The sequence below is a fragment of the Onychostruthus taczanowskii genome, unplaced genomic scaffold (assembly GCF_017590055.1).
Source record: "Onychostruthus taczanowskii isolate IOZ18803 unplaced genomic scaffold, ASM1759005v1 scaffold15, whole genome shotgun sequence".
Lineage (NCBI taxonomy): Eukaryota > Metazoa > Chordata > Aves > Passeriformes > Passeridae > Onychostruthus > Onychostruthus taczanowskii.
Window position 1 is genome coordinate 14,913,673 of NW_024498685.1, and position 22,924 is coordinate 14,936,596.

Below are 22,924 nucleotides of genomic sequence, written 5' to 3' on the forward strand. Positions count from 1 at the left end.
ATGTATTTCATCATCAGTGTGTTAAAAGTTAACTGTTCCAGTACGAGTGTTGGTACTGTCTGTTCTGGAACTGCTTTACAGAGTTTAAGTGAGGTTATGAAATTTCATTGTTAGCTATTTTTATATATATATTAGGTATTTTTTATATATTAGATCTGGGTTTTAGGTTTTTTCTAGTGAATGTTACAATTTTTTCTTTTAAACTAAAACCTACAATTTGTCTTGTTGTAACAATATTAATTTATCCATGAAGTTTTCTAAACCTAATCTACCTAAATAATTACAACTGTTCCTAAAAGTATATGTATTGAAGTTCCATTATTGGATAACAACTGGCAGACCAGAACTTAAATGGAAAATTTCACATTTCAGGCCCAAAAAAAGCTTGCCCTGGAGCGAGGTGTGTCTGCTGATATTAAACAGAAAATTACTCTGGTTCACTGTTATGAATTGTGTTTGGGAAGTAGCAAGCAAATTCAAACATCTGAATTTATTTTCTTTTGAGTTGATTTTGCCTAAATATTTTAAGGTAAAAGGACTAAAAATTTGCTTTAAGGAGAGAAGTTGGAAAAGTTTTGCTTTACCAATTTTCCTCAATTACTCCATCACTGAGGGATGAACACACCAAAATGAAGCATTTATTCCTTTGCTTGTCAATCTTCTTGTAAAAATCATGAATAGTTTGTGTTGGTTTTTCTCCTCTAAGTATGGGGAAAGAATGTTTAGAGCACAGACAGGCAGTCAGGTATTGGGTTATTTGATGCTGGCATTTCTCCAAAGGAATTTAATGTGGTAGTGTTTGATTATTGATAAAATATTTATTGGAGTTCCGGTACTTACTGCCAGTTCAGCTTTATTCCATGCTTAAAGCACAAGCCTGTGTGTGTAAGTACTGGTCTGCCAGACATGTTATGTATGAAAAATTATTTTGGAAAGAGAAACAACAAATTAAAATAAGACACATGTATCATTCTAGAAAATGAATGGGAAAGATTTTCTCTATTTTTTTTTCAATATAGTATTTTATGCTGAATACTAGAGGTTTGTTTCTTATTTAACAACTTGAGAATTATTAAAGCTCTGTGGTCGTCCTGAGAGCTTGAACTCAGCTAAATCCTAAATATGGCTGGTTACTTTACATGCAAAATGTACCATTTTTGTAATTCTTCCTAGTAAAATTTTACTGTTTTGCCACTTTTTATCCTTCAAGAAGCACCCTTGTCAGTGTTGAGTTGTAACTTCATTTTGAAAATTGAATGTTAATAAGATCCTGGGGCTCCCACTTCCCTTTTACTTTGGTAAAAAATTATGCCTTGGTTTTTTTTGATGTTTAGTTGGTTTGCTGTATTTCTTTGCATTGTTAGCCATGGAACTGAAAACCATACTTAAACCTGGTTAGCCTCTCTGTTGCTGTCTTATTTGCAACATGAAGCAAAGCTCTGAAAAGTCTTTCTGTTCAATCCTTCTTCACCTTGTACTTACGCAGTGGTTATGGTTTAAATACCAGAAGAGGATTGTTTGTGAGTTTTAATGGATAAAATTGCACAAGTGCACAGAATTAGTGGTGATGTTGAACTTCACTGAGACTTGTAGTAGCCTTTTGCTCTGATAATTTGATATAAAAGCAGCCACTAAGTAGTAGGAATTCACTCTGTTGTTGTTCTTTTCTCTTATAGTGAAGAGGTCTGTATTTTGTCCGCATCTGGCACAGCAGCTGTACTGAACCCTAGGTTCCTTCAGGATGGCACCATGGAAGGCTGTTTGGAACAAAGGTTGTCATGGCAGCCTGGCTTCTTTTCCATAGGGTCAGAGAAGGGAGAGGTTGATTTTTTTCCTCAGAGCCAAGATAGTTCTTCTCTATTAGGGTAGGTTACAGTGTTACAGTGCAGGATGCGGGACCAACCACTTTACTGCTTTTCACTAACAACAACCACCACAGGAGTAATGGAGCTCTGCACCAATTAGATACTCTGTTTTTATTTCTAACAGTCTCAATAAGGTAACACGTTTGACTACTAACACAGATCATAACTCAGTTTTTTCCTTCGCTGCTCTTCAGGTCTCTTTTCTCAATTTTGTGTCACACCGTAAGAAATGACAGATGTTTGATAACTTACATAAGCCAGAAGTGGCTGTGTCTGTAATGTGTGTATATCTGCTCCATTAAATACTATTTCTGTGTGGGAGATAAAGTAGCTTGATTATGAAACAAATACAATGCCTGATTTTTCCAAAATGGGTATGTGTTGAAATTGATGAGCAAAATCATGAAACTGAAGGGCAAACATGAAGTTTCCCTTTGTTTCTGCTCTTGCAAATAAAATTTGAAGAATGAGTATTGCCACAAAGTTATTTTTGGGGAAAAAAGATTAATTAATGCTTATTGGTAACTTATTATGTATTCTTCAGGATAGTAATCAAATATTTCAAGGAATAATTATAAGTGTAAGCAAGGCTATTCATTACACTTTAGCACTTGCATTGCTTTTTCCGTAATAAACCAGTCAGCATGGTTTATTTAGAATTTATTATTCTTTTACTTTGTCAGCAGAAGACCATTGTCTTCTGGTGTAGATAGATTTTTAAAATTTGTAGCCAGAACTAAAATACTTGGTTTTGTAGTCACTATATGATGGAGAGAAAGAAATACCATATTCATAATATAAAGAGAATAATACCTTTTTCAAAATATGTGTTTTGGTGCTACTGAGAGTCTTTGCATGGATTGGAAATGCCAGAGGGAGGTAAAACAGGTAAACAGACAAAGCTCATGCTTAACTCAAAATCTGTTTGTCATAGTCTTATGATAACTAGTGGTCCAAATCTGACAGACTTGCTTAAGCACCTCTTCAAAGTCACTGAAGAATTGTTGATGTGAAAGAGAATCCGTTTGCAGTGATGCAGTTGGCCTGTGCTTTCCCTGTTCATATTTTTATAGCAGTCATTCCTGGTATTCCTTATGGGGGGGAGAGACTGTTATAAGGAAATAATTAATTTTACCTGATACCTTATTGTGCTGCTCCTCAGAAAGATGATTGGTTTGTTGTTTGTATTCTGCTCTTATGGGGTTTTGGACACAATGAGAAAAAGGGAATTTTTGGTGTGTTTGTTACAGCAAATTCCTTGTACAACTGTTGTATCATGGATTATATTTGGAAGTTACACTGCTTAAAGCCAGTTCAGTGATGTTACAGGTTTTTATGAATTACTGGTCACTGAATGTCCTTTTTCTCAATCCCTGCATAAGAAGTTTCAATGTTTAGCAAGTAATGTGCATTTTAGCAAGTAGTGTGCCACCTTTCCTTCGCGTGGTTGGTGTGTTGTGATACTGTCACGCTGGTGCAGTGGAGCAGGGTGCAGCTGTGGAGTGTGATGTTAGCAGGTCTCTGTAGGTGTTCACACACGCGTGCGCTTACTGAGCGTGGCTACCAGGATGCAGCTGCTTTAAGTATTCTCTCCATAATGTATTTTTAGGATTGAAGAAGCTTCACCACCAGGTTGTGGATTTTGCCATATCCCATATGATGAATTGAACATGCCATTTCCTGCTCACCTCACTTACTGTTACAACTGCAGGAAGCAAAAAGTTCCCGATGTCCTTTTCACCACAATTGACCTTCCTGTAGAGGCGATAGTTGTTGGGAAGGGATGTCTTATTCAAGCCAGGTATCTGTCAAAATGCTTCCTTAGTCTAGTAAGGTTTGGGAGGCCTTTGAAAGAATTCCTGTTGCTAAAATTTGATGTAAAATTTGATGGGTAATGCTTGAGCTGTGAGGGCACTTGGGTTTGGTTTGGTTTTGGGATTTTTTTCTCCCTTCCGATGTGTGTCTTGAAAAACAGTGTTCATAGGAATTTTGAAAGTTCTACCACTAGAAATTACAGTAGTAATTTTCTTACTTATGCCTGAAATGTTTGAGGCTTGCAGCAAGAGAAACAGATGTTTGCATTGGGGGTCTTACTAGAAGAAAAGCTGAAAGCAGAAGTTTCCAGATGGCACTGCCTCAAGGAGTTCTTGTAAAGAACTGGCATTTTATTGTACTATTGCAATCTAGAAGAATGAAAAGAAGCTGTGTTGGGTTATACAGTGAGGAAAAAGGACTGCAGATGCCCTGTGGTCCCTTTGAGCCTCCCCAGGTCCACTGGAGCTCTCTGTGCCGCTTGTGTTGCCAGGTTGTGCCGTCTGAAGAAGAAAGCTCAGGCTGAAGCAAACGCAACCTCCATCAGTAACCTGCTGCCCTTCATGGAGTACGAAGTGCACACACAGCTGATGAACAAGCTCAAGCTGAGGGGAATGAATGCCCTCTTTGGGCTGAGAATTCAGATCACTGTGGGGGAAAACATGCTGATGGGCTTGGCAGTAAGTGCTGTTGGAACCCTGGGGTGGTTCTGCTTTCTTACAGTGTGTTTTCAGGAAGACGTGCAAGTCTTGTGGGGTTCAGAGTCATCAGACATCAAAACATCATTGTAAAACCAAGCATCTTAATTACTGTAAAATCAGGACAGACTGATCGGGACAGCAGAAGATTCAGATCTCTTGAAAATGGTAAAAGACAAGATGATTAAAAAGGGGATGAGAGGAAGAGAAACTTCAAACAGTTAATTGGCACATAGTGTAGAAAAATGATGGTACTCTTTAAAAGTCCTGTCAAAGAGATCCCTGTCCTTCAAATTGAGCTGCAGTTCTGTGATGAATAAGGTCAATTAAGTCTGTCAGTAAATATTTTGGTTATTTGACAATAAGGGGAAGTTCAGTTGCCTTTTTTTGATGGAACTGAAGAAATAAATTATAGATTTGACAAAGTCAGGAGATGTTCATTAACAATATGTTCTAACCCCATTCTTTCATGCTAGATTAGAATAGTGAAATATGCTGCTTCTTCCTGCATCAGGGGATGCTTGGGTAATTCTGGCTGGCATCTTTTGTCTTTCATGACCTGTTTCTTGTAAATAGAAATAGGATTGTCACAACCTCACTGGTGCTGTAAATGGTTTGGCCAAATTTTAGATCTTCAAAAACTCAAACTATTTGCTTACGCAAAACATACTGGGGCAGGGGCTTTAGTTTTTAGTTTGCTTGGAATTTCTAGGCAAGTTTTAGAGTTCCACCATGAAAAATGGAAAAGAGGGAGTTTTCTAAAAGAACAGTGAAGTTTTTACATGGGTGAATGGAAGAGAGAGATCCATTTGCTTATTTGCAAGAGATGCTGCTGTAATTTGCATGTTACAATGCTGTTTTAGCATAAGCATTATGGAAAGCTTTATATCAAAATATTAGGAATTCATACTTATAATACTTGTCTTTTTCTTTGTGACTTCTAAAAAGTCTGCTACAGGTGTGTATTTAGCAGCTTTGCCAACACCTGGAGGCATTCAGATTGCTGGGAAGACTCCAAATGATGGCACCTATGAGCAGCACATATCCCATATGCAAAAGAAAATAAATGATACGATAGCAAAGAACAAGGAGCTGTATGAGATTAATCCTCCAGTAAGTAAACCTTTTATTCTTAAAAAATAAAGCATTCTGATTCAAATATATCATGCACTGTATATCCATTTTTTTACTGAGTCATTCAGAATGTAAGTTTATTTACTAAGAGAGATACAGACTTCTTTCACTGGATTTTGGAAGCTGCTGGAATTTTCAGATCCCTTTGCCACATAGCCAAATCACTGTGGTATTATTTAGATACATTTCTCAGTAGAATGATTTTCAGAATGAGCTGATTCTTAGAATTGTTAACAACTTGTGTAGAGTTGAATGTTTTTAACCTGGGCAGAACATCTCTTAATTCTTATATTCTGTTTAGGAGTTACCTGAAGAAATTATTGGGTCTCCCATTCCAGAGCCAAGACAGCGTTCCAGGCTGTTGAGATCTCAGTCAGAAAGCTCTGATGAAGTTACAGAGCTTGACCTTTCACATGGGAAGAAGGATGCTTTTGTCTTGGAGGTGATAAACATTTTCACTACTCATGTTCATACTTTCCTTGTCCTGAAATATGTATTAAAAAAAGTTTTCTTGGCTATCTCCAAGAACAGTTCTTAAATTGTGTATGATTTTGGCCTTTTGTATCAATAGAAAAAGTGAAGCATTAGATTTTGCTTTGTCTCTTTTCCTTACTCTGTTTGCTTAGAGCACAGCTCTGTCTACAGAATATCTGAAAAAAGATTGCCCTGCTTTTCATGAATATGTAGCAGTCTCTAGATTAACAATTAAGAGCTGTTAAAAAACGTCCTTCTGCTTGCTTCAAGCAGCAGATCAGACTAACCAAAAACTCAAGATCTATTTTTATAAACACTGAGGTTCTGTGTTGCCACACTTTATATTTAGCAAATAAAAAGATTGTATTCTCTTCCTGTTCCAAAGCTCTTACCATTGTAGATGAACATTCACAATTATTGGTTTCCAGAATGGATTGTATTCAAAGCATTTGAAAAACTGCATGTGCCAAGAGAGCACATAAAAGATTTCTGAATTTCAGCTATTGCTTTTCACAATTTAAGAATTCACAACTTGTGACAATACCTTCCAGTTCTTTCTACAGCTGCAGCCTGAAAGAGCAACACCTGCAGATAAATAAAGGGCATAGATTTGTGTTACCTTTCTGTTCACTAAAATTCAAAGACATGATTGAACATTGTCTGTGTTGAAGGCTGGGGTTTTGATCACCCTGTAGATACAGACAGTACAAACACCTATCACTGCCTAAAAACCACTTCAAAATGCAGCCTGTAATTGCAGCCTAAGGTACATCTGAGGCTTTGTTCATCTTCAAATCACCATCTTCGTAGAAAATAATCTGGAAGAAAGGTTGTACATGGGAAGAATGAGGGAGCACTATAACAGGGGTTTGTTTGAAAACAGAAGTATGGAAGGAGAGTGAAAAAATAACAGGTTGGGACAGCTTGGGATAATAAACTTAGATTGGTTGGTGCTTTTGCAATAAGGATTGAATATATTTTAAAAAAATGAGGATTTTTGTAAGGCATTTATAGAAAAAATTACTTTTTATCTGTGGAGTCATTTACTACTGTCTTATTTGAGAAGTTTGGTTTATGATTAACTAGATATCAGAAACAATATTCCAGAAAATTCAGTTAAACTCCTGACAAAACTTTCAAGAGTAAAATCATTGTTCCCTGGAGCTATATAGGAAAAAGTAGTAAAAATTGCATTGTGATGAGGATGTGCTGAAAGAGGCTGAGAAGGCAGTTATGAGAGGTAAAGATATCTGCGTTGGTTTTGTTTAGTTTTTGGGTTGTTTTTTGAAGGAAAAGAAAGACAACCCCTTTTACATGGAGAGGGAGAAGAAGACACATGACTTGACAGAAAACCCTTCAATACTGGAGTTAAATTGTAAACCATTCCTAAAACACGTGATAAGAATGTTGGGAGATAGAGGTGAATGTGGGTCTCCTGCAGGTCAGTAGGGCAGGATGAATGTCAAGACACCAGAAGTATTTCCAGCAGGAAGCAGGGCTCTCAGTCTGATCTCAAAGGAGAGTGTTAAAGGTTCAGTGGAATGCAGGTTATTTGATTTCTTTTGGAAATTTCTACTGGCACAGCAACATGATTTTCTCAATTGTTGCCCTTTTGCAGATTGATGACACAGATGCAATGGAAGATGTACACTCCTTACTGACAGATGTTCCACCACCTTCTGGTATAGTTACAACCATACCTCCCTAATTTATGCTGGAGGCTGCAAAATGACAAAATATGACAATTTTTATTAAAATTTATTTTAAAAGTTCTAAGACAGTATTACTGTTTCTGAAGAATTTTAAACTGAATTACAGATTTGTAGGTTTCAGGGTAATGAAAGTAGAATAGAGAACTAATTATTGCCTGGTATCACTTGTCTTTATGCTATTTATTGTTGTAAAGCTGTGTCATACCTTCCCTAACAGAACTGCTGGATCTGGATAAGAGGCAAATATAGGTGCCCATTATATAGAAGTTGCTCTGGACATTTGATTTTTCTTTGTCCTTCCTCTTGTCATTGTGAATTTCCATGTCTTGGTTTCCTTCCTAATAACTGATACCAGTGTTAATCTTGTTGTGTCAAGCTCAGAACTGTCCTTGTAGTTATCTATTACTATCACCAAGTCTTTTATTCCTCACTGATTATCCAGTTCTGCTGCAGTTGATTTTATTGCCCTAAATTAAGGCCATCAGCCATCATCTTGTTTTATCCTCTTCTGCATGTAAGTTATGAATGAGGAGAGCAGTGACACACACACACACACTGCTCTCATGTTATTGTTTCTTATCTCCTTTCTAAATCTTTGATTCTTCAACAGAATTTTTGCTTTTGATGTTCTGAAAGACAGCCTATTAATATTTATACCCTCTGCAAGCTGCTACATGATTTCTTTTCTGGCTCATTTTGTGCTTTTATATAGGTCCTACCATATTGGCCTCTTTTCTGCTTATTTAACCCTATCTTCAGGATTTCAGAATCACTGACTTCCTGTTAGTAACTTATTTTACTCTGCTGTTTAGTCACTATAATTCTGTTTTTCATTTGCAGTCAGTCACTATGGTAGTTCCTTTAGAGCCTTTTCTGTGCTCTATATTAAAGGTTGGCTTCGTAGCATTTTATATCACACCTTTTTAAAAAGTTTCCTCATTTGTGGATAGTTTATCTAAGAGAAATAGGTGGAGCAGTTGTGGATTTGGGGTGTTGGCCCCTCCTACGAGATTCTGTATTTGTTTTTTGAATGTTGATCTCATTTCTGGTGTATTATTCAATATTCAAAACCACATGAGGGAAATTACTTGCAAAGCCTTGTCACATATATTTCCTTTACAAGTATTTTTATACTGTAATGTATAAAATAGATTTTTTTTCACAAATATTTTTTTCACAGGTTTCTACAGTTGCAACACAGAAATTATGCCTGGTATAAATAACTGGACACCAGAAATTCAAGTAAGGTTATTCAAAATTGAAACTTTTTGCTAAATGGTGTTGAAATATGCTGTAGTAATTTAAATATATATTTTGAAAGCTAAATTCAAAGGAAACCCTTGTGGCAGAAATAAAAGTAGTCTTTTGGTAAGAACAATAAGGCAGGAGAACCTGGGCTTTTGTTGTTTTTTTTTAATGCTGTCAACAGCCTAATACAGAAATATGAAAGTAATTACAGTAAATCTGAACTTCAAGGTTTTGGCTTTTTGAAAGGTTTGGACAGGTTTGAAGCCTCTTAAAGGGAACAGATTGTTGACTGTGTTGCTTAGCTAACTTTTGTTACTTATTGAGCATATATGTTAACATATTTTGCATTATTTTCCTTCTTTATGAATTTGGGTTTAAGACAGTGGATGAAATATATTTGCATATGTTGGCAAAAAAACCCCATGTTTGTTTCTAATTCAGATGTTCACAGCAGTTAGAGTGTCCAGATTAAGCAACATTAACCCAACCAATCAAACACTCAATAAGAACTTTAATGATCTCTGTGAGAATCTGTTGAAGGTAAGAATCTTATTTCAAATACTTTTTTACGTGTTCAGATGGGAGCCAAGAAAAATTCAGCTATACTGAAAATAACATAAAATATGAAAATGAAAATAACATGTGCCTCATAATTTGGAAATAGACTGCAAAGTGTCTGTAATTAGCTCGTGGGTTTGTTTCAGATAGGTTCAGCCTGTTTTAGTGTATCAGGGAATTCCAGAGCCTGTGGAGCCTGAAGGAGTCCTTTGACTAGCAGGATTCTCTAGAAATAGAAAGACAGCTCCACAGTAAATTGCATTCTGTCCTGACTTTGCACACACGTAATTCTTCCTCAAGAAAAAATTAATATCTTCAGATGACTTCTATGAAAAGAGTTTTGATCCCCAATTTCTCTGCAATAAAGCACCCTTTTTTTCCTGAGTAACACAGAATGAAATCCTGTCTTTGCAGAGTTTGTATTTTAAGCTGCGGTCCATGGTTCCCTGCTGCCTCTGCCACGTGAACTTCACAGTGGCTCTGCCAGAGGATGAGCTGGTTCAGGTGAGGGAATTGCTGCCTTCAGCTTCAGCCACAGGCACAGCCCTAGTAATGCCTGCTGCTCAGGGTGAGCTGGGCTGGCATTTCATTTACTGCTGTGCCTGGTGAACTCCTGCAAGGCTTTTTTCCCTGTTATGTTTCTATGCAAAGAACTGCTTGTTTGCAAAATGATTTTTCAGATTGCACAAGAGATGAACTTGCCTAATATGCCAAATATCTCTGATTTGCAGATTGCAGTCACAGCTGTTGCCATTACATATGACAAAAACCAAGCACTACAAGCCAGCAAAGCACCTACAGAAAAATCACAGCAAAGAGGTAAATATTGTGAGGCATCTTTCCTTTTTTATCCCCAGGGCCTAATGAGTCTGGATTTTAATTTGTTACATGTACACATCACAGACCACTGTTGAAAGGGACCTGCAAGGATCCACAAAGATCATCAAGTTCAAATATACATATTTTTCAGGGAGGGTCTTTCAACACATAGAGGTACTTGACCTCCAGCAGGATGACTTACTTACAATACTTAGCAAGTATTATGCATTTATTTTACATAATCAACAAATTTATAGTACTTTCTTATTCTGTCTATGATACTACTGTGATTGAAAGGTTGGTGTAACAGATGATATTTCTGTTGTCTTTTGGAACATGTGTAAATCATCAGGGAATACTTGTTCTTGCAAGTAGAAATTTTGTCTATACTTAAAGAAGGTGGAAAACAAAGTATTTGTATTACTTTTAAAAAACTCCAACCTTCTGAAAATCCTTAAGCAGGTCAGTAATAGCTTTGGAGCTCAGTGAAGCAGGTGGAGGGGCTGGAAGACACTGCTGTGACCTGCATATGTCACCTTGCTAATGAAGTGCCATCTTATGCTAGAAATGCAAGTGTGCAGTCTGAAGGGGGAATTCAGACAGAGCTCTGAGGATACCCAGTTCTCCAGACTGGAATTAGTAAAACAGAGCCATGTGTTTCTAAAACATGAGTTATAGCTGACTTCTTCAGTACAGTGAAGTGTTTCCTTTCATGTGAAAAAAGTGCTAATTTTTATTATAATAGCTGATGTAGATCCAACTGCAGAATCAAAATAAAAATGCATGAATGGACTTCATTTTTCTCCTAAAAAGTTCAAATCCTCTTCAGTGGAGCACAAGCTCTGTTCAGTGTTGCAGCTGGATTTGTTCTCACACACCTGTTCCTGCAGAACTGCATCACTTTCTGCACATGCTGAAAATACCTCTTCAAGTCAGACCTGACTAAATTGACTCTGCTTGTAATTACTGGCAGATCTTGTTTTGGGGGTTAATTATCACTTGGCCATGTTTTCTTTGTTGAAGCATCTACAGACAATGAAGAACAGCTACAATTTCCCTTGGAACTTTGCTCTGACCCCCTTTCTTCTCAACCATTCTCTCCAGCTAAAGGTCAGTTAAGAGGAAGAATATTAAACTTGTTTTTTATGGACTTTGAGTTCTGCTCTTTCATAGTTGTAGAGGCTTTAAAATGTCTGTACTTTCACAGGCTTTAAATGTGCTTTGCTGCCTAAGCATAATGGGTATATTTACTCCTGTTGTGAAGTTTTCTGAGAGTCACAGAAGGTGGCTTGGCTGATCATTCTGTCTCTATTCCCCATCTTTGCATTTAGAATATTGAAGATGCTGCAGACCACTGGGTGTTGTGTGTCATCTGATGAAACTATCAATTACCTAATAATTAGGCTTGTCCCATACTGTAAATGCCCCATATAAAGTACCTCCCTGTTTTCTCAGCCTCACAGAATTAATCTCACTGTTTTCATGATGGGAAATACTTTATCTACCAGATACTGGTTGCATGCAAATTTCCTTTAAGTGAAGGATCCTAAACTTGTATAGTAAATAATCTGTACAGTGCAGCACACTGTAGTGTTAAACAGCTGCTTTATTGTACCTGAGGTACAGCTGCATTTCAAGAATGGTTGTCACAGTTCCTCTATGACTGCATTAAAAATTCAATTCATTGAAATCAGCTGTCTTCAATTCCTTCTCTCTTGTTGGATTATCTACCAAAATGGTTACTGAGATGAAATGAAATATCTGGGAGTTACTGTAAATGTTTGAGCTCCCTTTTTTGCCTGTTATTTCTTTTGTGTAACGAAGGGTGCCTACCACACTTACTTGTATTTTCAGAGGCCAGAATAATTTCGGCAAAAATATTCTTCTTGATTTTTTTTTTTCTTAATGCTTAACTTTTAATTTGCTACATTTTTGATTATCAGAAAGAGAAGCTCTGCACAAATTTCTGCTGGTGTGTAGCCGCTGCTGGGCTGTGCTCGGTGTGTGCTGGGGCTGAGCAGTGGAGGGCAGCCTGTGCCCACATAGCCCTTTTCCTGCTGCTCTCCACATCCCACATCGAGCTGCAGGCAGAGCACTTCAGCCTGAGGGTTGTTCCATCTGTCATTTCTTCACAGCCTCATTGTAGTTACATTTACTTAACGGATTATTTAATATATTTCTGCTTCTCTGTAGCATTGCTGTTTTAAAAGTTGTGGTTTACAGTCTTATACAGTAGTGACTTTTGATGAATAAACATATTAAAATTGCAAGGTAGATTCAGTAAAGTGAATTATTTATACTAACCCTGTTAGCTCAGAGTACACAGTATACTCTATAGAGGGTGGTTTTTTCATTGACTCTAAAATCTAAGGGTCACAGAATCGTGGAGTAGTTTGGGTTGGAAGGGACCAGTTGTTAAAGACAATCTCATTGCTACCCCTGCCATGGCAGGGACACCTCCCACTGTCCCAGGTGCTCCAGCCCCAGTGTCCAGCCTGGCCTTGGGCACTGCCAGGGACCCAGGGGCAGCCACAGCTGCTCTGGCACCCGTGCCAGGGCCTGCCCATTCCACAGGGAGGAATTCCTTCCCAATATCCCATCCAAACCCACTCCCTGTCAGTGTGAAGCCATTCCCTTGTCCTGTCACCCCAGACCCTTGGAAATAGTCCCTCCCATCTTTCTTGGAAGCTGTTGTCCTGTAACTCTGTTTAACAGATGATCTGAACGCAATTAATTTTGTTTTGTTAGAAGTCCTGGAGGGTGCAAGCTCCCACACAGGTATTCCTGCTGCTCAGAGAGGTGAGTTTCCTGAATTTAGCCATCTGCCAGAACAGAATGAGCGTTCTTGGGATATTGGTATACTCCTTTTGGATGTGTCTTACTGCAGGAAGTGTTTACTACTTAACTGAGGGTGCATGCTCTGGTGTGGCTTAATGAGATCCTAATATTTTGATGTGGTTTTTCATTATTAAAGTTAAATTTGTTAATAATAACAGCCTCTCTGTCAGGTACATTGTATAACTTTATCTGGCAGAAAATGAGTCCCTGGGAAGAGAGCTGTTTTGCCTGTGTTAATTTGAAGTTAGCATGTGTTCCTCCCGTTTCTTCAGGACAATGAAGAAACGGTGTTTGCAACCCCCCCTTTTTTTAAAGATATGCAAACACCCCTGCAACTAATACCAAAAAGTCATAGCAGAAACAACTCTTACTTCTTATGGTAATGATAGTGGGAGGGGTGTTGGAGGGAGGGGGTCGGGGCAAGGAAGCCTATTCTGTAAGGAAGATTGATTTGTGTTTAAAACAGAGGTGTTGTTTCAGTTTGTGACTCTTATCCTCATCACTAAAGGGTTGGGTTTTTTCTCACTCTGTAGGTTAGTTGTTATTGATAAAGACATTTGGGAAATTTAAATCCTGATCAGCAGCTCTTTGTAAGGAAAATAAAGCAATGAAAATCAAAGTTAAAAAAGGCTTAAATAAAGTTTAAAAAGCCATAACTTACAGCCTAAATTGAGATTATAAAAAAAACCTAATCTAGCATAAGTCCTTAACGACTGTATTTGCATGTTTTTTCAGTGCTGAAGTCCCACTCAGGCAGTTGGTTCAGAGCTGGGACATCACCAGAAATCGGTACTTTGGTTTGGACAAGTCCAAACCTGCCCTGTAACTTCTCCTTTTAGACAGACTGCAGGCGGATGGTTGTTCTCTCTCAGACAGGAACCACTGCTTCCTCAAAAAGGAGCACTGAGATGAGCAAGAGACATCATCCATATATTTTTTTTTGTGTTTTTTTTTCTTTTGTTTTTCTGTCTGTGTTTCCAGCAACGTCAGTTGATTACAGTTCCTTTGCAGACAGATGCAACAGCTGGATAGAGCTCATTAAACTGAAAGCTCAGACCATAAGGCGCGGATCAATTAAGACAAGTAGGCGGCTGTTTCTACCACGTTCTGATAATCTGAGACATATCTCTGATTTCCCAGTGGTCACTTAGTGGAGTGCCCTGCCCAGCAGTAGCACTGCAGATCACGTGTGGAATGAGTTCCCCAGGGTGAAAACTGCTGGCATTGTTCTGTAACCTCACGTAGGGTTGATGAACCGTAGCATAAAAAGCAAAATAAAGTCTTGCTGTAATTAGTTCTCCGTACATGTGTACGCCTACTAATTGTATAACATCCACTGCATGGATGTAGGTGTATGTATGATCTTGGAAAATTGGGGGTGAGAAACAGGAAGCAATCACCAAGGGGACAGTCAAGGCAATGGTCACTAAATTAGCAAGTGGTGAGTTGGTTTTCAGTAGTTCTTTGGCCACAGGTCTGACTATCTTGCTTAAATTAGCAGAGATTAATACCTGTTTTAATGGAAAATGCTGCACTGGGGAAACACAACAACTTTCACACTTCTGTAATTTGTTCTTCCAGCAGAATACATGTTTGAAAATGTTGGCACTTTTTCCTTTACCTTCACATTATAACTGATGGTTGTATGTGCAGCTGCTCGCCTCAATGTTTTCCTTTCGCAGGAATGCCACTCTTTCAATAAATGCCATTTCAGCTTCTTGTCTCCTCTTGCATGCTTTGCATGATGATTTCCTTTCTCACGTATATGGCTGAGCATCACAGGCAGCTGAATGTTGTCACCAAGCTATTTGGAAAACCATACAGAAGAGTTTTTGTGTTCTGAGGAGCAAAGATGGATGTTGATAGTTATTTTCTCCTGGTTTTTCCCATTTTTCAGCTACTTCCCTTGAAAAAGCGAGTCCACTGGCTGAGGGGTACTTGCGGCACCGTTCTGTCCCGTCGTGCACCAATTCCACTGTCTCAGTTGTTAAGATGACACCTCTTTCCTTTCTCCCTGGGGCCAAGATAACCAAATACCTCGGGATAATCAACATGTTTTTTATACGTGAAACCACTTCTTTGCGCGAGGTGAGCTGCGTGGCAGGGGTTCCTTTTGTGTCAGGGAACAATTTGTTGTTAATTGTAAGAATCAGGGGTTTGAGTTGAGGTGTGGCACAGCCAGGGAATAGACTTTGTCACCTGGGGGAAGGTGCTGAGTGCAGAGCAAGCTCCTTTGTGCTGCTCTTGTCAGGAGCACGTGAAGCTGTTTTGTGTTTGGCACTGTTAGCACGGGGTTAGTTAACAATTGCCATGGCTGGTGAATTGGGTAGAACACTAAACCAGTGAGTTCTTAAACAGATACAATTGGAAAAAATGTGTCTTTGACCAACAGTGGTAGAAGTTGGGATCATTTGAACCCAAATTAAATGCTAAAGAAAAAAATAAGTCATCTATTCATCTCTCATTTAGCAAGCTCAGTGAGGAACTTCCACAGTGTATTTGGTTAATTCTTTGGTTAAAATAACATTGCCCATATCACAGGTAATGTTATGCTGATTAATTCTTTGGTTAAAATAACATTGCCTATATCATAGAAAATGTTATGCTGATTTTTAATTTTAACATTACATTCTGTGCATTCTCTGTAACTAAACTTTGCGTGCTGAGCATCAAAAATTACACCACGAGTCCGTGACCACACAGCCAGCTTAGAGGTGATGTTCAAACCCTGGTCTCCATCTGCACTGGGAGAACACATAATCCTCTGAGCATGTCCAAAGCAAGCAGTGTTCCTTATAATTTTCCTGTCCTCCTGGGAGGTAGCTGTGTCTTTGCTTTTGGCCACAGAAAGAGAGTGTACCTCTTGCCTGCTTTGTCAGTGCTGAAGCATTTGCTGGTTTTTCCTAATTACACATTGCTGAAATTACAGAGCAGATGTTAATAAAAATGATTAGTCTTCCTGAAAATGGGCTGTGAACTCTCTAGAGAAACTTGGATCAGACAAACATTTTGTTTAGATCTTGCAAGTTGCTTCTAACTTCCCCTTTTACCTTGAGAAATCCCTGTGTGAAAAGGGCAGTGTTTTCAGAGGATGTCAGAGCAGGGAAATGGTCACAGGACATTGCTGCACTAATCTTCTAACTTCCCCTTTTAACTTGAGAAATCCCTGTGTGAAGAGGGCAGTGTTTTTAGAAGGATGTCAGAGCAGGGAAATGGTCACAGGACATTGCTGCACTAAGTGCAGATGCTGTAGGTACAAATTCAGTGGCTGGTGAGCTTTGTGGTAGCAGATCCCAGCAAGAATAGGTCACTCAGGTGTGTGATTCAGCTCCTTCCTGGAGCTGGAATGTTGCACAGTCCTGGGATGCTGTGCTCTTTCCAGCACCTAGGGCAGCTAATTTAAATTATTTCAGCTGCACAGGCTAAGGCACAAACTACTCTTACTACAGGATTGCCTTGAGTTACAGTGGAGTCAGAACAGAGCAGTCATTATATCCAACTCCAGCAGTGTGGTTCAGGTCCTGCAAGGAAGTAATGACCAGCATTTTTCTCTGTATTGCTTTATGTTTTGCTTGTGGTGGTGCTGAAGTGTATACCAGAATAAAACATTAATGATAGAATGAAACATTAATGGCAATTTCAAGTCAGATTCATCCATTGCTCTTAGGCTCTGCTGTTTACAGGTGGCTGTGTACAATCATTTTGTTACCTCTTGCCATCCAGTGTTGCATTAGGTTTATAATTCATATTTTTTTCCCCATCAGTTGCTCTACCTTTAAAAAACTTGGACAATATCAAAATTCCTTGAGAATCATGAACTTGTATTGCATTTTGATTTCTTGCTGCAGCTGACTTGATTCCAGCTTTATGCTGGGTTTGACAAAATTATACCTGTCCTTCTTGTTTGTAAATTTTCATCCAGGATGTGGTTTTTTATGCCTTTGAGTCTGTTCAGGGCACATTCCTCCAGGAATGAGCACAGCCCTTAGGAATTCAGCTTAGTTCAATCTCTTCTTCTGCCTGCCTCTTCCATTTTCTGCAGTGGCACATGTACACGTACACAGTGGGAAGTCTGGTGGTCTTGAAGTTTGGAATTTTGTATGTATTTTGAACCAACTGTGAGCTCTGTTTGGATCAGTTTCTGTTCTCAGCATTTTCATGGATTTTTATTTCTTTGGTTAGTTGCCTGGTTTGTGTGCAATAGATTTTTTTTCCCCACAATGTAATTGCTCGCATTCTTTCATAAGGATTTTCTAGGAAAATCCATATTTGTTGTTTTCCTTCTCCTTTGACATCAATTTAAATTCTTCAGTTTTGCACCAAAGAAGTAAAAATGCCCGACAAGCATCATCAAGTCAAAAAAATCAATGAAATGAGATGTCTAGAAGTTCCTTTGCACTTCAAGTAGGAAAATAAAAAAAAAATTAACAACTTGGATAGCTCAGGTCTCTGCTCTGTCCTTGCTTACCTCTTATTTTGAGGGATCCTTTCTTTAGTGAGTGTTGAGAACCAATGACAGTCATTAACCTACATGAAGTTGCAGTGATCAAAGGTAATGGTCACTCCTTACTGGGAATTTCCAAGAATTTCATAAAGCATAGAATGGTTTGGATTGGAAGGGACCTTAAAACCTCTTGTTCCACCCCCCTGCCATGGCAGGGACACCTCCCACTGTCCCAGGCTGCTCCAGCCCAGTGTCCAGCCTGGCCTGGGGCACTGCCAGGGATCCAGGGGCAGCCCCAGCTGCTCTGGGCACCTGTGCCAGGGCCTCACCATCCCAGGGAACAATTCCTCATTCCCAATATCCCATCTTTACCTGTCAGCTTAGGCTATTCCATCCTGTCCTGTCACTCCAGGCCCCTGTGAATGGTCTCTCTGCATCTGATTTGTAGCTGTGACCCTTCAGTGAATGGCTTTGAAGTTCTCCACACCGTTTAGGGTTCACTGACTTTTTCAGGTGATAAATATGTCAGAGAAGTACTCAGCATCTTGTAGCTAGACCCAATATCATCTGTAATGTGTGTTTTTCCATTCTAGGAGGGTGGTGTCAGTGGCTTCCTGCACGCTTTTATTGCTGAAGTGTTTGCCATGGTGAGAGCCCATGTTGCAGCTCTGGGAGGGAATGCAGTTGTGTCATACATCATGAAGCAGTGTGTTTTCATGGAGAACCCAAACAAAAATCAGGTACATTGGGATGGGAAATGACAAGGGCTGTTGTGGTTAGTATGATACACATTTTTATGTCTTAAAAAACCAGCAGTGCTGTAAAGCTGTAGCTGCACAACATTTCTTGATATCTTGGATAATGTTTGAAGAATCCAAGAGTGTTCTTGTACTAACACAAAATTATGAGGATGCTTCATAAATACCCAGATGGATAAAAGAGCCAAGCTTGCTAGAATAAGTAAATTGCAGGACTTGCTTGGTATTTCTGATGTTGCAGTGTAGGATCTCCATCCTAACTCCATGTGAAAGTACCTGGAGTTGCTGATGTAAACTGCTCCATTTTGTACATAAAGGAACAAACCGTGATTTGTGAAGACAATAACAGAATATTCAGTAAATCAGATATGTTCAAAACAGTAAGGAAAGCAGGATATGCAGATGTCACTGTGGTGGTCTCACAGGAGTCCCTCTGCATGTTTGGTAGCACACAAGTGAGCTCACGGAAAAGGAAACGCAGCGCAGGTTGCCTCCCCAGTAAATTCTCATCATTTGCCCTTCTGCCTGTCGCTGCTGATTTTGGTGTGCATTGCCTGTAGCAGCTGCGAGCAGGCGCAGTCTGAGGCTGGCTGTGACCGGGCTCTCTTGCAGGCGCAGTGTCTGATCAACGTCAGTGGCGATGCCGTGGTCTTTGTGCGCGAGTCCGAGCTGGAGGCGCTGCCGGCTGCGGCCGCGCAGCCCGCGGGCTCCGCCGGGGACGTCACCACGTGAAGGCACAGCAGGGCAGAGGCTGCTCAGTGAAAGGTCATTTCAAACGTGGCAGTGTTGAGGTTTGCATCTTCAAAGTCAGCGTCTCTCCATGACATTCACAGCCGAAATCCAGGACAATCACTCTTCTTTTGTTGTCATGTCACTGAGGTAAGTCGGAGCAGTGAGCGGGCAGGTGGCTCTGGTTCTTCTGTTGCTCTGTGGAACCAGGCAGCAGGTGAAGCACTCACAGGAGAACGTGGATTAGAATAGCAGGCATCTCATGAACTGTGAGGAGGAAAACTTCTGTTCCATTTCTGAGCTGTTCAGGGGGACCCTGATCAGTTGTCACTCAGAGCCATTTCTGAGTTTGAGCGTTGTCTGGCTCAGCTCAGGGTGGGAGGGAGGTGCCTGGGAAGTCTGTCTTGGGAACCTTTGATGAAGAAGGGAGAGATTTGTGTGCAGACCAAGGAAACATGGGCTGGACTCTGAAATTCCTTTACATCGTAGAGTGTGAAGAGGAGAAAGCAGTACCAAAAAGTCACAGTTTGAATTTCTGCTCATTGAAAGTATTTTTTCTCATTTTTGTTGTTGTTTTTCTATTTGGGAGCTGGGGGGTGTTGTTTGTTTTTTTAATTGTTTTTAAAAAGCTGCCAGACCACAATGCTGTGATCCAGGGCATCCCTGTGGTGTGACAGAAAAACCCCAGAACACAACAGAAGTTCCAGGGTGTCTGGTGTTAGTACAAGATGTTCACTTCAGTGCTGACAAAGCAGCTCTTTTGTTATTTAAGACTTCGGGAAAGAATTGTCCTGAGGTCAGGATCTGTTTCAAGGATGACATAAACAGTCCCCCAAAAATCAGTTGTGCAGAGCTTATTCTGCAGCCTCCTTCCTGTTTGAATGTCTGGCTAATTGGAGATTGATTTATGTGTGTGACACTGGTTCCTGCAGGTTCCTTTTGTGTTTGGGTTTTTTTTTTTTTGTTCTTTTCCAGTGCTGTAGCTGGGAAATAAGGGCACTGCAAAGACAGGAAATTTGTCATTTCCAGTAGAAGTTTGAAAGGTGATGATACTCTATTGAAAAAAAAAAAAAAAAAACCAACAAAAAACAACCCACAAAAACACACCTCAAAACCTTTGATTTGAAGATGCATTCTTGCTTAATTCTGACAACATTGTACATGGAACTTGAACAAATATGTAAACTTGAATGTAAATATTCTGTTTAGTGTTCAAATTAAGCAATGGCATGATTATTTGTTAAAACTAATTATTTCATTGTAAATGAGCATGAAAATCATTCTTGCACAATAAATATCTTTATAAAATTCACTGTCTCAACATGTGTGCATAGGTAAATGTGTAAGCTGGATGTACCACAGATGTCCCACCCCCATTCTCCTCAGAGGAATCTTTTTTGTGTGGCATGTTACACATGTGTGTGCTGGGCTCATCCAAAGCCAGAGCAGCAGGGCAGGGGCTTCTGCCCCTCTCTGAGCCCCTGCAGGGCTGGGCCAGCCCAGGAGGAGCTGGAGCTGCTGCAGAGCCCAGGGCAGCTCCAGGTGAGCAGAGGGATGGAGCAGCTCTGCTGGCACCAGGGGCTGGCACAGCTGGGCTGCTCCCCTGGAGAAGGGAAGGCTTTGGGGTGACCCTGGTGGCCTTGCAGGGCCCAAAGAGAGCCACAAGGAAGGGGGAGAGGGATTGTTCACAGGGGCCTGTGGTGATGGCACAGGGGAATGGCTTACACTGACAGGGACTGGGTTTGGATGGGATAGTGGGAAGGAATTCCTCCCTGTGAGTGGGGCAGGCCCTGGCACAGGTGCCAGAGCAGCTGGGGCTGCCCCTGGGTCCCTGGAAGGCTTTCAGGTGAGGCTGGATGGGGCTCAGCAGCCTGGGACAGAGGGAGGTGTCCCCTCCCACCGTGCACCCAACAACCTCAACACCTCCCTCTCCTCCCAGCAGACCAACTTTTAAAGCTGTTCCACCCCAAACCATTCTATGATCCTGTAATTCTGATATTTTGGGGGTTAATTATCCTTTAGATTTGAAGTGTGTGAATTTGGCCCTTAGCAGAACACATCACTAACACAATTAAATCATCTTGCCAAATTCTGTAGCTGTTGCAACCAAAGCTGCCATGAATTAATTTGTCTGTAAATAGCTGCAGCTCTTGATTGTTTTGCAAGGCAAATCTTGTTTTCCTTTGTAGCTAATGGCAGAATGTGAATAGCTTCAAAAGGTCTTGGACTGGCACAAAAAGTTGTGTACAGCATGAGCATTCAGCTGAAGTAGCACACTGAAGTAAACTGGTTTGATTATTTTCCCTTTGGAGGGGTGCTGCTTGCTTCTATGGAAGCATTAATGCCATCTTTTCATTTCTGGCTGTTTAAATGTCACAGCTTCCTCTAGAGGGTTTCTTTAGATACAGAGCAGCTTTCTTATCTAGAAATTTTAATGCTTCTCCAATAATTATTCCAGAAGTGACAGACTCATTTTTAAACTGCAAACAGTCACCAAATTGTCACTTCTATTTTGTTTGCCAGTTGTGCAACTGACAAGGGAAAAATCCTAACCTCCAACACATGGACGTTGGTTTTGCAGTCACCTGTCCTACAAATAAATTGACATTATTTTAGTACTTAATTAGAGTGGCATCAGAGTCAATGAAGTTGTCGTTTACTTCCTAGGAAGAAAGATTTGTTATGATTTGTCTGAACTCAGAGTTTAGACTTCAAAAAATCCAAGGAGGCCCCTCTGAAATAAAAGGGGACTGTACTGCAGCAATTAAATCAGAGTCCAAACTCAATGGGAATGTGGAAATAGCCTGGACAGAAATTTGCTCAGATCCCAGGGCAAGCAATAATTCAAATTTAACCTGATTGATTTTACCCGATGCTCTGCAATAAAACGACTGCATTGTCTCATTGAATTGAATGAAGCACAAGTCCTGAGTTTCTGCAGTTAAAAAGGTGTGTGGGACCAGCAGCTGATCTCTCAAGCACCCTGGCTGTGCTTTAGAGATAACTCTGACAGGAGATGATGGGAGCCTTCTCAAAGGAGTTGCCCAAGCCGTTAGGGAGTGACCTTAGAGGCTGGGAGTGATTAATGCCTTGGGTGGGTCCAGCATGGTTTGTTTGATAGCAAACGGCTGCTCTGGGGAGAGTCCAGCAGTGCTCCTGTCAGCTCACTCCACTGGGCAGTTGCAGGGCTCAAATGCCCCACTCCATTAGTTTATTGTCAGCTCACTCCACTGGGCAGTTGCAGGGCTCAAATGCCCCTGCAGGGTGGGTGCTGTGGTGCCCTGGGCATTGGGCAGTTGCAGGGCCATGGCTGAAATGCCCCTGCAGAGCGGGTGCTGTGTGCCCTGGGCACTGGGGAGTTGCAGGGCCATGGCTCAAATGCCTCTGCAGGGTGGGTGCTGTGTGCCCTGGGCACTGGGGAGTTGCAGGGCCATGGCTGAAATGCCCCTGCAGAGCGGGTGCTGTGTGCCCTGGGCACTGGGGAGTTGCAGGGCCATGGCTCAAATGCCTCTGCAGAGACGGTGAGTGTGTGATCTCACCAGTGCTGTCTCGGGCTGCCTCTGCACTGAGCCCCGGGCAGGGTTCAGAGCAGCCTCTGGAACATCCCTGCGGGAGCTGCAGCGCAGTGCACACCTCCAGGGGAGCAGGAGATGCCCTCCGGTGCTGCTGGGACACGGGAACGTTCAGGGAAAAGGAGATTGCAGCTGGGCAGACACAAAAGGAGGTGTGTGGGTTTAGTGCCTTTGTTCAAGGTGAGCAGGGCCACAGTTCTGCAAGAGCTCTGAGGAAATCCAGTGAGACAGTTAGTGAGACAGTTAAAAGATGGTGCTTCCAA

General features: G+C 40.6%; 1 protein-coding gene across 17 annotated transcripts in view; it reads left to right on the plus strand.

Annotated features, from left to right (window-relative positions):
• The window catches only part of C2CD5 (C2 calcium dependent domain containing 5), a 54,394-nt gene extending 33,997 nt beyond the window's left edge, over positions 1-20,397 (plus strand). For 4 of the 17 annotated variants that reach the window (XM_041398537.1, XM_041398525.1, XM_041398530.1 and 1 more), the window contains 16 exons: positions 1,677-1,772; positions 3,475-3,666; positions 4,171-4,357; positions 5,324-5,488; positions 5,811-5,951; positions 7,602-7,665; positions 8,876-8,937; positions 9,385-9,483; positions 9,916-10,005; positions 10,233-10,320; positions 11,344-11,430; positions 13,069-13,119; positions 14,140-14,241; positions 15,056-15,246; positions 18,196-18,342; positions 18,973-20,397. In XM_041398537.1, coding sequence (XP_041254471.1) covers positions 1,677-1,772; positions 3,475-3,666; positions 4,171-4,357; positions 5,324-5,488; positions 5,811-5,951; positions 7,602-7,665; positions 8,876-8,937; positions 9,385-9,483; positions 9,916-10,005; positions 10,233-10,320; positions 11,344-11,430; positions 13,069-13,119; positions 14,140-14,241; positions 15,056-15,246; positions 18,196-18,342; positions 18,973-19,092 — 1,882 coding nt within the window. In that variant the 3' untranslated portion in view covers positions 19,093-20,397. Of the gene's footprint in view, positions 1-1,676; positions 1,866-3,474; positions 3,667-4,170; positions 4,358-5,323; positions 5,489-5,810; positions 5,952-7,601; positions 7,666-8,875; positions 8,938-9,384; positions 9,484-9,915; positions 10,006-10,232; positions 10,321-11,343; positions 11,431-13,068; positions 13,120-14,139; positions 14,242-14,508; positions 14,600-15,055; positions 15,247-18,195; positions 18,343-18,972 lie in introns of those variants that run through there. The other 13 variants (XM_041398538.1, XM_041398527.1, XM_041398532.1 and 10 more) reach the window with 8 other exon arrangements.
• Positions 20,398-22,924: the final 2,527 nt, after the last annotated feature.